This window comes from Larus michahellis, chromosome 10, assembly GCF_964199755.1.
Source record: "Larus michahellis chromosome 10, bLarMic1.1, whole genome shotgun sequence".
In the NCBI taxonomy this organism is placed as follows: Eukaryota; Metazoa; Chordata; class Aves; order Charadriiformes; family Laridae; genus Larus; species Larus michahellis.
The window spans coordinates 6,062,383-6,076,338 of record NC_133905.1 but is presented as its reverse complement, the minus strand read 5'-3'; the positions used below and the strand labels follow the sequence as shown (position 1 = coordinate 6,076,338).

The window sequence follows — 13,956 nt, the reverse complement described above, 5'->3', positions numbered from 1 at the left end:
ATGATGCCTGTTTTGCCAAATGTAGCATAGGCAGAAGATAGATGTGAGATGATGGTCTGTGAACTCTCTTTCCTCTCTCTATAAACACCCTGAACGCTGCACCTTCAGTTCCCTCTCCTCTTACTCAAAATCATCCAGTAAAAGGGCACTGCTAAACCTGCTTCCAGTTATAGCTGCTCTTCAGGGCCTGTGGAACAGTGATAGACTCTGACCCCGCTAACAAAGAGTATCGGTAAATTCAGGGAAGGACTAACACAATGATGTATTTCCTCCTTTTTCAAACCAGGTGAGAGTAAGAACCAGAAGAGTAAACGTTCTGGTTAGCACTAGATTAGAGTCAGGAGCTGTTCAGTGACTGTCGGTCTGTTGTGCTCCATGAGGTTAAAGAGGTTCTTGTGACGGACTGACTGTCGGGGCAGTGCAGCACCCCAGCACGCCAGCCAGAACCTCTTCTGGCCTGGAGCTCACCCGAGACCACTGTCACAATGAAGGTGATGCGGGTGCCTGTGGATGAGGTGAGAATACTCTGGGAGAGCTGGGATGCTTTCACAGTAATGCTGATTTCTCTCTCTCCCAGGCAATGGTACATTCCTCCCATCACTGCGCAGTGTGCATGCAGTTTGTCCGGAAGGAGAACTTGCTCTCTCTGGCTTGTCAGCACCAGTTCTGTCGCAGCTGTTGGGAGCAGCATTGTACAGTGCTCGTCAAGGATGGTGTCGGAGTCGGTGAGTTCAAGGCGGGTACGGTACTGGGTCTGTATTTGCCATGTTGGCCGTTCTGATGATGACTGGCTGATTTGGCCTAAAACATCTCAGTAACGAGAAAATAGAGCATGGAATGAGTATTTGTGACAAACTTAACTTGAACTAGTGGTCTTATCTGAATCCCTGGTTACTGTTTATACCACCAGGAGAGCGCTGCTCCTGCCTAACAAAACGTGCAGGTCCGTAGATCCATTTGCTGCTTTTTTCCCCTTGTGATCTCAAGAGTGTGACTGTAACAAGTTACAAGCTGCAAATCTGCTGCATTTTGAGTTTGCGTCTCTTATGGTGTATGGTTGCACTGCCCCTGGAGCGCGTGTGGATACAAACACCTGGTCCCTTTGTGTTGGGTAGAAGCCAGCGGTTGCCAGAGTTGCTCTGGGCTTTTCCTAGCCTGTCCTTTACGCTGGCATGGCAGTAGCATGCAGTTTTCTACTTTTAAGTGTCTGACCTTGTGAATACTGGTTGAAGCGCCTACTGGTCCGGGATGCACATGTGCCCTGTCGTCTTTCGGTGAAGACAGTTGGGCTCCAGCTTTTCGGCAGCCCTGATAGATTCGTTTCACAGTTGTGTCCCTCTTGCCACAACAACAGATGGCACCTAGGAAACTGTGTTGAATGCTCTCTGGGCATTCCCTCTGTAGTGTAAGTTGCACTGTGCTAAAATGTTGCTTTTTCTGCTCAGGGGTTTCCTGCATGGCTCAGGACTGCCTGCTTCGGACGCCAGAAGACTTTGTGTTTCCGTTGCTGCCTAGTGAAGAGCTGAAAGACAAATACAGGCGCTACCTCTTCAGGGACTATGTGGAGGTATTGGGTTTTTTTCAGATTTAAAATACCCTGGGTCAATTCACCAATGACTGGCAGAAATTTTGTTTGAAGCATCTTGCATCTTTGATTACAAATGCAGTAACTGCGGCAAAATTGTCCCTGATGAACACAGTGAGGCCATAGGACAGGCTCACTGACAAACACTCTAGCAGGTTGCCAAAGTGAATTCTGTTGTAAGGTCAACCAGTAACTCCTTGGCTGGTGCTTGGCTCTTTTCCTGAAGCAGAATTCTCGGTGTGTTGCAGCTGAGAACTTCAATCTGAGTTTTAAAGTCCTTTTTGCTCTTGCATGGATATTTTAAGTTCTGAAAAATTAGTCACTCATCTTAGCGTAGCCCAGCTGAATTGGCTTGCTTAATAATATTTTATGTGAGGTGTTTGGAAATTAACGCAGAAATTATAAGGGTTGAATATTCAGGAAGTATTCTGGTAACTGCAAACAGACTGTGAATACTCAAGAAGCAGCAAAGCAGTGCAAAAGAGTGGTGTCACCTCTCTTCAGTAAGACACCCTTTGGGAAGGAACAACTGCCAGAGGAGAGCAGCTGAGTACGTTCTGGGACATAAGGAAAGTACAGGGAAAGAGCTCAAATGGAGAAAAATGTGTCATGGTGGGGTGTTACGGTTGTGTTGCTGTGCTTGCTTGGTCTGTAACCCGCCATTTGAATTCCATGTTCTAGAGAAGCTGTAAGTAACACTCCCTTTCCTAATGTGGAAGAGGTTTGTCTGCCCTGTTGGCTAAGATCTGGTGGCAATTTTTACTGTCTTTTTCAAAAAGGAATACTGACCTGTGTATTTTTGAGGCTAGGAGTGGTTAAACCTGAACAGATAAAGATAATGCTCTTCTGCGCCCACTGCTGATCTTACCACCTTGGTATGTTCACAGAGCCATTATCAGCTGCAGCTGTGTCCTGGTGCAGATTGCCCTATGGTCATACAGGTACAGGAGCCAAAAGCCCGGCGAGTGCAGTGCAATCGTTGCAATGAGGTCTTCTGGTAAGAAACAGAGAAGGTTAAAGATCATGGTTAAAGTGTGTGCTGTCCTCAGAGCTACTCCATTTGCTTGCCAACGGGTTCAGTGTGTAGAAGCATCTCAAATGCTTTGCTAGAGTCGTTTGTAACTTGAGTTAGCTTTGAGTAATTGGACACTTGGGGTCTGACTTCTACAGGTGGTCAGCCCTCCCCTTGCTCTCTACGCTCCTTGGGTGTTGGGTGTTCTGACAACTGGGGAATGCAGAGCTTAGGTAACAAAGGGGTTACAAGTCTTCTGTTCTCATATTTTGGCTAGGTTACAAATTTTAATTTTGGTAGACATGTAGTGACTGGTAGAGATTCTGGTAATGGATGTGGGGGCCTCGCCACTATCTGCTGATACTGAGTTTTCAAGTTTGTAACAAGTATTTGACTCCCCGAGCGTCTGGTGTGTTTTGAGGCTCATGTGAGTATAACTTTCTGCTGAATAGGAAAGCTAGTGCTCCTTGTCTGACTTCAAGTGTGTATGGGACCAGAGAAAAAAAAGATAGCTTGCAGGGCTGCTGAAATGTCTTCTGCTCCTGGGTTTCCAGAATCACTGCTGTTGAGAATGTCTGTGGAGCACCATACGACTAGTTTAGAGACCCACCTTACTGGTATCTCCATGCAAATGGCCCCTCCTCACCTGCGGCTGCTAAAGTCATGCTGATGCAGGTGCCTGATACCTACCACTGGAGTCAGGCTACTTGTAAAGCCACTGGTATGCCCCGGGCCTCTGCAGTCATGTTAGGCAGACGTGGGTAGACTCTAGGGAGGGATGTGTCAGCCCTCAGACACATGATTTGTTGGGGAAGGCCTCAGTTCACTCTCATCCCGACACCGGTTTCTGCACAAGAGGGTGGGGATTTACTGAAGTTCAGCCTTTGTCGTTGCACTCCGGTAATACACAAATGTATTTGCGTCCCTTACCCTCGCTTGGTCTCCCAGATTTTGGTCATCAGGAAAACCTCAATTCTTGAGTCACTTCCTTGGAAATCAATATGTCTCTTTTTTGTTGGTTGGTTTTTTTTTTTTTTCTCCCTATTAAGCTTTAAGTGTCGGCAGATGTACCACGCACCCACAGACTGTGCTACCATTCGGAAATGGCTCACCAAGTGCGCAGATGACTCCGAAACAGCCAACTACATCAGTGCTCACACTAAAGATGTAAGGACAAACATTTGTGTGGTTTTTCTTGTCCTTTAGTCCTGTCTGGGAAGCAAGATACAATTCTATGCATACGTGGCGTTGTGTGCTGCATTTTCACAGGCTGCAGATCCTCACAGCTCCCTAGGGACCGTGATATAACACAACTGAATGCCCTGGGAACGCTTTGTGTGGGCAGTCCAGCTGCCCTCCTGCGGCAAGGACCTGGTGGTCCTTATTCCAGACCTGGTGTGAATGTTTTTGGCAGCCAGGTGTGCTGCCCTCACTGTGGGCAAAAGAATTGTGGCTACTTCGAAATGATCAGTGAAGATGTATTTAAAAAGGAAGGAGAGAGTGTAGTAAGTGCGGAGTCAGTACCAAATAAGGCACCAGTGGTGTTTAAACCTGAACAGCCGTGTGGAGTACTGTGAACTGGAAGGTGAGGGAGATAAAGTCTTCATTTGGCAGGGACAGCAAAATGGGGTAGAAGTCTGTAAACGAGACATTGAAATACTTCTTGTAGATTTAGACCCAAGAAAAAGAAATACTATTACATGTTGTGCACTCTAGTCTACCTGTAGGATTATCTTGAGAAGTTATAGTTATGCTGCCTTTGTCCTCTAGATTAGCTGTCTGCTGATTGGAACTTTTGATGTCTTTTGGGGATTTTGTAGCCTGACTTCAAAACAGTTCGTAGCTGGCATTTGTTCTGCCATAGCTGATGACAATTGTGACAGTGCTAATTAGCCCAAGCTTCAGCTGTGTTAGGGAAGTGGGTAGGTAGTTAGACTAGAGACCTTAAATTCCCTTCTTTCTCTGGAAAAGGTGTCAACATGTCATGGCATTGTTTCTGCGGTGCTCTTCTGCAGAAGTAAGGCTCTTCTATATTGAGCATTGTGCTGGCATATGTTTCGCCTGCCATTAAAATGTACAAAAAGCAGCAAAACTCAGTTCCTTCTTTGTACCCGTGCAACCCAAAAAATATAACTGAACTTGAGACTCCAGAGCATCAGTGGACTGCTGATGGAGCGAAGACGTGTGCAGCTCTCACTTGTGGTCAGCCAGATTCTCTACAGCTAGCTAAGTTGTCATCTGTTAGCGGCTGCTGAAAGCAGGGTATAACACTGATTATCTTGTAGTCTTAAGTAGCTGTGGAAGCTACTGTCATATGTGAACTAATTACATCCTTCTGCCTGAGCAACTGCTGAATGGTAGCTTCAGTTTTACCAGGAGTAACAACAGCAAACTTGTTTTCTTGAGGAAACAGTCCAGTGCTGCAGTGTAACTTCCCTGGCTTTGCCTTTCTGCCTCCTTTTTAAATGGAGCTGTCAGGAATTGGTGGGAGGCAGGGTGTATATATATATATATATATATATATAGTACTTTTTTTTTTTTTTATGTTCTCATATAAGCGTATGCATATTTTTAAAAAGGTAGGAGGGGAGTAATCATCCAAGCGTTGTCATTCTCGACAAGGCTGCTAGAGACAGAGTTAGATCTAACAAATGCTTCTGTTTCCACAGTGTCCCAAGTGCAATATCTGTATTGAAAAGAATGGAGGCTGCAATCACATGGTGAGCAATTCCCTGAACACGTCAGACCTTCCTTGTTATAAGCAGAAAATTTTTTTCCTCACTTTCCACTAACCAGCGCCTCCTGTCTCTTCTTTTTCAGCAATGCTCCAAATGCAAGCATGGTAAGTAGAATTTGGAAGCAGTTTTCTCTGTTGTGTTTGTTAGTGATGATGTTCTTTTCTCTTTTTTTGTGATATGAAGACAAGTTGTGAGTATTGACTGAAATATTTTTTCCCTCTAGTAAAAGGTGAACAGGATATTAATTACAGACTTGTGTGTGATAGCTTTATTTTTATATTTTTTTTCACTGTCTATGACCTCAGCTGGGTTCTGATTCAGTGCTGGTTTGGCTCCCTCTCCCTGACATGTCCGTTGTATAGAGAAATCTCCATCTCTGCCATAGTATTAACACTGACATCCGTCTCAGAGGAGACGTAGTAAATGCTTTCCGTGTAATTGTATTTGTCATCAGCTGAAAATACTGGCAGAACTGAGCCATTTCCTCAGATCAGCTTAAGTCCTTCTGCTTAGTGATGGAAATAATGAGCTTCGACCCAGATGAAACTGCAGGAGCCGTGAATTGTTCTGCGTAACATTATCTGTTGGACTTCGCAGTCCACCCCTGTGCAATTAGCAGCCTGAGTGTCTTTGGCCCATTGTGCAGTCCTACAAAATGACAGCCTGTTCTTGCACTTGTCTTTTCATGGCAGAATTAATTTCTGTTGCCTTGGAGTGAGATAGTTTGTATTCAGCCTTCTAAGTTAAGTGTGCCACCAGGAAGTATTATAGCGTCAGAACCTAATTTGGAAGATGATTAAAGATTACTGTCCTCTCTCATTTCCTTTGCTTTGGGGTCCTCAGCGGCACTGGACGTGATTTGATGGAGCTCTGTGACAAGGGTGAGCAAGCAAGTGCCACGGTACCGTGGTGACTAGCACTCGAGAAGGCTGGTGAACTCTGGAAACACAAATTTCAGTCTCTTCTTATGAGTCGCACGGAAGTGATTCCTATTGGAGCAACTTAATCTCCATCTTTTTCCTTCCCAGCAGGACACTCACAGCCTTGCTCTGAAATCAGGAAACTGTCACGCGGGTTTTGCTATTGCTCTCTTTCCTCCACTTTATTCCCAATTCGGTGGCTCCTAACTTGAAGTGTCATAAACCACTGATACCTGAGGTTACCTGGGCCGTGCCCTCCTCAATAGAACTGAGGGCAGACTTTCTTTTGCATGAGTTAGTTCACTTTTGGATTTGATTGTTCATATTTTATTCAGCTGGAGGTCCGCATGGGGCGGTGTGCCAGTGGTGGGGAGGTTACAACTCACAAATAAGACTGCAGCCTTCCTCTTCTTTAATCTAGAGCGGCAGCCTGTGCAGAGCACATGTACAGTTCTGCCCATTGGTCTTGGTGTACACGATGCAGCACATCGGGATTTACTTTCCGTAGTTGCACGGGAGGCAGTACAATTAAAATCTTCAAGATATTTTTGGCTCACTATTGTGTTCCATTATGCAAGATGATACAAAATGTATGTGTTTCTTGGCTTAGCAGAAATATCTGAAAACAGATGGGCTGTGTCTCCTGTGCATCACAGTGGGTTTTTCACTGTTTTCTGCAGATTTCTGCTGGATGTGTCTGGGAGACTGGAAGACTCACGGCAGCGAGTACTACGAATGCAGTCGGTACAAAGAGAATCCTGATATTGTAAACCAGAGTCAGCAAGCACAGGCCAGGGAGGCCCTTAAGAAGTACTTGTTCTATTTTGAGAGGGTAGGAGACATCTCCTTGGCCAGAGCTGCTGTAGCCTTTTAATGCTCCCTGCCTGGTGCAAAGGTCATTGCCAGCAATCTCCATGCAAGAAACTGCCCAAAGAGAATCTGTGCAGGATTTTCAGTCCCTGTGGTTTTTTACTCAAAATCCTGCCCTGAGAGTCGCATCCAAACCAGTAATGTCCTACCCAAAGCAAAACATACTCGCTCCTGTATTTCCTTGTGCTAGAGATGATCAGAATTACTTGTGTGCCACCCTGCTGTTTCCCTGTAGGCTGGGTGCTGCTGCGCCACATAGATACTGCTCCAATCACTTCCTTCCAGGATCGGGGAACTTCAGTTCCTTGCAGTATGTCTTTATAGAGACAAAGAGTAAATAAATTCTGCCGTGTTCAATACTCCATTGACTGTGCCAAAGTTTTCCTAAATTTTCATGTAATCGCGTTTTTAAAAGTTGCAGTCAGAGCACCTCTGTCCATACAGCAGGCTCGATGCACCTGGCCACACAGTGCAATCCTAGACCAGCGTCTCTAGAAGAGAACATGGTAGAGGTTCAATGCTGCTGCATTTCACTTGTTTCCCCTTTAAAATGAGTTTATTCTTCACACCGTGAGCCAGGTCCCGTGGTAAAAGAAATGTGTTCGTTCCTGGCTCTCCAGACCAATAGGCTTTGGGAAATGGCCGCGTTTACAATGTGCACATGGATGTTGGAGTTCACTGAGCCCATGTTAAATGTTAATTTAAACTCTTCACCTTTCTATAGAAACCCTTTAAGTAGGGGAATCACCGTTACTTTCCATCTTATTAGACACAAGGTCATTGTGCAACCAGAGGGCGTTCCCACTCCGAAGAGCTGGGTTTGTTCCCTGCTCGTTGCTGCTGTCAGTCTCTTGTATACGGCCGCCGCCACTTGCTACTGGAGGTGCTGCCCTGCTGTTCTTTCCCACAGCATGTCTTGCCTTGCTGGACTCCTGCCCCACTTCAATTTCTGCTTGCTAGAGCTTGTGCTTTTACAGCAGCCATATTCTGGTCTCATGCCGTTTTTTCTTTCCCCGTTTCCCCACCCCCACCCCTTGCAGTGGGAGAATCACAATAAAAGCTTGCAGCTGGAGGCACAGACGTACCAACGAATCCAGGAGAAAATCCAAGAAAGAGTTATGAACAACTTGGGAACATGGATAGACTGGCAATACCTACAAAATGCTGCAAAATTACTTGCAAAGGTGAGTCATTGTGGCTTGTTTGGCACAGAGAAGAGAACACACACCAGAATACTAAATTCACAACACCGAGTGAGGAAGGGAATTTAGGGGTTGTGAGTATGTGGGACAGTACCTCTGGTCTAGGACACGAACTAGCCAAAAATCACATGGAAGTGACCTCTGTTACACTTTAGCTGCACAAGTACTTCCAAGGAAGGTGTAGGAAATTCCACCATGAAGCGTCCCGTCATCCTTGCCAGAAGGTAGCTTCTTAGCCCAGGGTGGTCACACAAATGTGACTGTGCTGACTTCCAAGTCTGAGACTCTTACCTTTCTTTTCTTTCTCTTCCTCCCACTCCCCAACAGTGTCGTTACACCCTGCAGTACACATATCCATATGCCTACTACATGGAGTCTGGTCCCAGAAAGAAACTGGTAAGATGCTTTTGCTCTTTTTTGGCTGATAGTTTTTTGGGGTGTAGCTGGCAACATGCTGGGCTGAATTCCAGAGCTTGGCAGTGTCTGAAATATTAGTCCTGAGCGTGAGGTAAGGATAGGTCAAATAATAGGTGGTTTTGCACCTTTCCTCTTCACTTCGAGTTCACCAGCAGCTCAGTCCTCTGATACATTACATTATTTTCCCAGGGCAGCACTGCCTGGGAAGTGTGCATTTGTTCCTTGGTAAGACTTATCACAGCGCCGTGGGCCATATTTTATGTGAAGAGCTGCTGGAGGAGAGCTTTTCCATCCCTGAATCAGGGTGTAGCTTTGCTTTTTATTCCAGCTGTAAGTTTCTTGCTGGCTTGGAGCATCCCATGAGCTGGACGTGTCCAAAAATAGCCCTGGATTCACTGAAGAGGTTGGTTGTTTGACTCAGTTGTCCAGTAAAACCTGTTATCCAATCTCTCCCCATAGCATCATATGTGGTCTCTGAGGCTGTGGACAGATGTTCTCTTCTGGGTCCAACTGTGCCAGTGGAACAAGTTACTGCTCCCAGCAGTGGTTAACAATCCCTCTGCTCTGCCTGCAGATCTGCTCACAAGAGCATTTCTTGACGTGTTTATGGCAAAATGAGCTGAGTTAGGAGATATCTGTCACTTGCAGTGTTTTTAGGCTGACCAGGTTATTTTTGAGTGATGTGGGCTGGGGAGCGCTTACACAAGAAACCCCTGGAAGAGGTGATGCTGTGTAGCTGAAGGAGGAGGCGCAAACCTGCTCTGCCAGCACAGCTGTCAGCAGAACACACTTGTCTGCTCCTCAAGTGTAATGGGTGGTAAGAAACTGCTCCACTAAACTAGTTTCTTGTTGCTGTCTTTAATTTCGCTCTTTGCAGTTTGAGTACCAGCAGGCCCAGCTGGAAGCTGAAATTGAAAATCTCTCATGGAAGGTGGAGCGAGCAGACAGCTACGACAGAGGGGTGAGTGTCCTGCTTGCTTAGTCCTGCTGGACAGATTTTGTTTGTTGGGCTTAACACTTCTGCAGGAGCGCTAAGGCAGTCGAGTGAGGGTGCTGAGAAGCTAGATCCAGAATCTCCCCTTTAGCCAGTGGGTGTTGGAGAGCTCGATGCCATATGGGAGAGGAGGGAGGGCTGTAGTGAGTCCTGCAAACTGAATTGGGACCAACAAAGCTCTGGAGGAAGCTGCGTGTAGCCCACTGGTGAAGAGCAGATTCCTTAAGTGCGTAGCTTTTTAGACGGAGCGGGAGCCCACGTCAAAAGGAAAAGGATCTGCGATCTTGTGATTCAGAGCGCGTGTGAAGTGGGAAGGTTGGTGCTTCTCAGGCTGGAGCGTAGTCTCTCCCTGAAGAAAATGAGCTCTTCTCTAGGGAGTTCTTGCTAACAGTTTCTACCTTCTGTTTTACCAGGACTTAGAGAATCAGATGCACATAGCAGAGCAGAGACGGAGGACCCTGCTGAAAGACTTCCATGACACATAAGACAGGAGGAAGTGACGAAGTGCAGGGGTGAGAGCAGCGAGTGAAGTGATGGCAGCTTCACCGGGATAAGCAGGCACTGCCTCTGGGAGAACACGGCCAAGGACAAAGCCACCCCTCCCCTTGCAAGTCAGACACATGCAAACACCACATCTTAGTCCAGTTTGTTCTCTTATCTTTCTGTTTCTGTTTCTGCCAGGCTAGAGGCCAGAATTCAGATTGGCATATTTCCTGGGACATTTCCCTCCTGCCCTTGATGGTTTCAGAAGGGGAGGGAGTTTTTCTCTGAATGGCTGTTAATAGTATTAGATCATTACAATTTATGTAATTTTCAACGGTTGTACAATTATACAGACAAACCTTAGAATAACACACAACCCTTTTTAAAAATAAATTGGCAGTGGAGTGTTTTTCCTTAATCTGCTTGTAAATTTAATGGGCTTTTCCCCTTCTCCCTCTCCCTTCCTCTGACCCAAAAATCCTCCTCGGCGCTGAAGGAGGTTACAAAATATCTCAGCTAAATTTCCCGATGCTCCTTTAACCAGGGCATTGTAGCATTGGCATTGCACGAGGAGAGCGGCTGGTGTTAAGAGTGGCTGCTGCTGTGTCTGACCCGACAGTACCAGCAGTGGCCGTGATTTAGGATGATTACATCTGACATCTCTTTTCTTGTAAATCAGCTGTGCAAAATCCCGCTACACAAACAAAAGCAAACAGAGGAATTGTAGGGGAGAGACCAGGTTAACGCTGGGGGATATGCCTTGAGTCAGGCCAGGTTCTGCGTTTGATGAATTTTAGGTCTTCCATGTAGATTTTTGCTTTACTTGTTTTTGTGGGGAGGGTGTTGTATTGCCAAAGTGAGTGATGAGGGAATAGTAGCATACAGTTGTTAATCAAGGCTTGGGGCTTTTGCAGAGTGAAACAATCCATGTTTTAACAGTGCCATGCAGCCTGGTAAAGATTATTTGTGCCTGCTGGGTAACATGGCTGAGAAAATTTGATCCCATTCGTCAAGGTGAGACTAAACACCGCTACATTATGAGGAGGAAAGATTATGTACGACACACTCCCTGGCACACGTCGGCGATGTGGACGGGCACTTGAATACAGGTGCACTGCTTGTGCAGAGCCTGCACCGAGCCAGGCTGAAAATTAACTAGCAAAATTAATTTATTTGTATATTAGTATTGATACTGGTGGGGACTTATCAGAAAATTGGTTGTTAGGAGCATGTGGAGCTTTTTTATTAACATTCTTTTTTCTAATGTAAAATATACACTAAAATAAAAATATGAAAACCTAGTTCATCTTAGTAGGGGTTAACATGAAAAAGGTTACGTAAATGCTGATGCTTGCCTGTTTGCTACAGGAAGCAGGCCACACGTTGAGATTTCACAGGCACGTATGCCACCTGCACCAGGAACACGCCGTTTGCAGCCAGTAAGGTGGAGCCGGAGTCTCCGATTTGAGGAAATCTTCACCTCAGCGGGGAACTCATGGGATTCTCTTCCATGCCATATGTGGAAGTGTTGCCTTTGACGCATCCCTGTGTACTCTGTTGCTCTACATAATGCCACTTGGCAAAGATTAAACTGGGGGCGGGGGGGGAGGGCAGTGCTAAATTCCTGCATGTCAGAATAAGCGAACTCTGCTGTTGGAGCCTTTTTCATGTACCTGAGACGCGTGAGCCAAGTATTAACAGCACGTATAATTGGGCAGATGCATTTAACAAGCGAGACGAATCAGTTTAGAAGAGGAGTAGGTGTCACAGGAGCTAATCCCGTGGCTGTGCTTGTTGTACGCAGAGGAAACGTTCAAACTGAGAGGCCTTTTCCTTCCTCTCTCCCTCCCTTCCCTGCTGTGGGATGTGTCCTCAGGGAACGGGGAACGTACCGGCCAAGAGCTGCTGGTGGCAGAGTGGGGGTTACAACAGAGCGGCTGAGGGCAGAGCAGGGTTGCGGAGAGGTGGCTGGAGCCAGGGAACGTGGGAGAGGGAGGGAGGGAGGGAGGGAGTCCCTGTTTTCTGGGAGCGGTGCTGCTTCCTGCTCCGTTAACTGGGGCTCCTCGTGTCCCTGCTCTCTCCTCTTCTGGCTCCCCTCTAGGCTGGAGCCGTCGGGGTAGGCACATCCTTGCTCCAGCCGCTGTCTCCTGAGTTCACTCCATCCTCTGCCCCCAGCAGCAGCCTCTTTGTGCCCTCCTCCTGATATATTCTGGAGGTCGGTCTCCTCCTTCCTCTCCCCTTCCTTCCCCAGCCATTGCCGGAGTCTGGGCATGCTGGGCCCAGGGGAAGGGGTAGCGCGGGGGAAGGCTGCTGAGACCCAGCAGCGTGCAGGGCGTAGAACCAATGTTTAAACTGTTCTTTAAAAACGTAACATGCAAAGTACTAATTAGGATAAAAGCTGGTGTTCTTCTTGTCTAAATGTAACTAGCGTAACACCGAATCTCTTTGCAGAACAGGTGCGTGGAGTTTCCTAGTCCCAGAGAGCTCTCACTTCTGTCACATCATTGTCCAGCTTCGAGCTAGATGAGAATGGGGTTTTGTCTCACTGCCCTTCCCTCCCTCCCTCTCCCGTGCCCCCACAACGTGCTTTGCTGTGAACCCTTGTTTGTAGGCGGGCCAGAGCGTGCAGCTGCGGCCAAACCTCCCGAGCAGACTCTGAGCCGCGTGGCAAAGGAACAGTAATGCCTGTTGCACAGTGCACCCCCTAATTCTTTCACGTTTTCTGAAGCTAGAGCTTCGTCGGCAGTTCCTTTTAATTTAAAAGAAAACAAAACACCCTTTCTGCCGGTGGTGGAGGTCCTGGTTTGCGCGCGCAGATCCCGTTTCTGTGCTCTGGGAAAACAGCAGAACCGACTTCCCTGCGCAGCCCAGGCAGGTGACGCCGGTGTCGGTGTCGTACGGAAAGGCGTAGGCTCCGAGGAAACCTGCGAAGCACAGGGGATCATTGGCTCTTTGTGTGAAGTGACCGACGACGCTGCTCGAGAGGCAGGTGACGGGACGGAAACAGGAGCTCTCGACACTGAGACAAGGACAGTTTTTTCCCCTCTAATAGGTACGCGTCCCTGTTCGAGTCACCAAGGGTACATGAATGTAGGTGGATAGAAAATGGCTCAGGAGCCGTTAACGCTGAGGTACAAGATTCCCTTTGGTGCGTTACTGCTACAGATGTGGAATGTTTGCTCTCTTTTTTTTTTTTTTCCCTTTTTGCACTTGTTTCCAGCTCCTGCGCCCGCCTGACACCTCTCCATCCTTGCATCCGATTACTCTTTTGATTTCGGCTTCGCTTGTGTTTAGTGCGTTGGCTGCCTCATCTCTAACAGTCCTCAGGCTTCCCGGACTTTTACCAACAACATTATTTTTTTTTTTTTCTACTGACGTCGTAAACTGCATGACTGCTGCTCCGCGCCCCCGGCGAAGGCCCTGCGGACAGGGGCAGCAGGAGGTTTCTGTACTATAGTCTCGCACTCTCGATTTTAGACTTTTTAAGCGGGTGGGGTTAAAAAAAAAAAAACAAAACAACAACAACAAAATTAAAAAATAATAGAACTTTATTTTTAAACGAGGCACTTGTTCTGCGAATTCCTTTCCTCGCCCTCCCAAGCACCGGAGAGGGGCGGTGGGAACACACACCCCTACCCCCACCCCCCCACCCCCCCCGGGAGAGGGTTTTGCCGGAGGTGTGGCCTTGGTTTATTTGAAATAAATTGTGACTTTCTAACTTTTTGAGGTTTCCCG

The 13,956-nt window shown here is 47.0% G+C and overlaps 1 protein-coding gene across 7 annotated transcripts in view; it reads left to right on the top strand.

Annotated features, from left to right (window-relative positions):
- ARIH2 (ariadne RBR E3 ubiquitin protein ligase 2) overlaps positions 1-11,522 on the top strand; it is a 32,873-nt gene extending 21,351 nt beyond the window's left edge. For 6 of the 7 annotated variants that reach the window (XM_074603088.1, XM_074603091.1, XM_074603089.1 and 3 more), the window contains 11 exons: positions 578-725; positions 1,446-1,567; positions 2,473-2,582; positions 3,647-3,764; positions 5,267-5,317; positions 5,418-5,439; positions 6,936-7,087; positions 8,166-8,309; positions 8,655-8,723; positions 9,622-9,705; positions 10,152-11,522. In XM_074603088.1, coding sequence (XP_074459189.1) covers positions 578-725; positions 1,446-1,567; positions 2,473-2,582; positions 3,647-3,764; positions 5,267-5,317; positions 5,418-5,439; positions 6,936-7,087; positions 8,166-8,309; positions 8,655-8,723; positions 9,622-9,705; positions 10,152-10,223 — 1,092 coding nt within the window. In that variant the 3' untranslated portion in view covers positions 10,224-11,522. The remainder of the gene's footprint in view (positions 1-577; positions 726-1,445; positions 1,568-2,472; positions 2,583-3,646; positions 3,765-5,266; positions 5,318-5,417; positions 5,440-6,935; positions 7,088-8,165; positions 8,310-8,654; positions 8,724-9,621; positions 9,706-10,151) is intronic. The other variant, XR_012589372.1, reaches the window with a different exon arrangement.
- Positions 11,523-13,956: the final 2,434 nt, after the last annotated feature.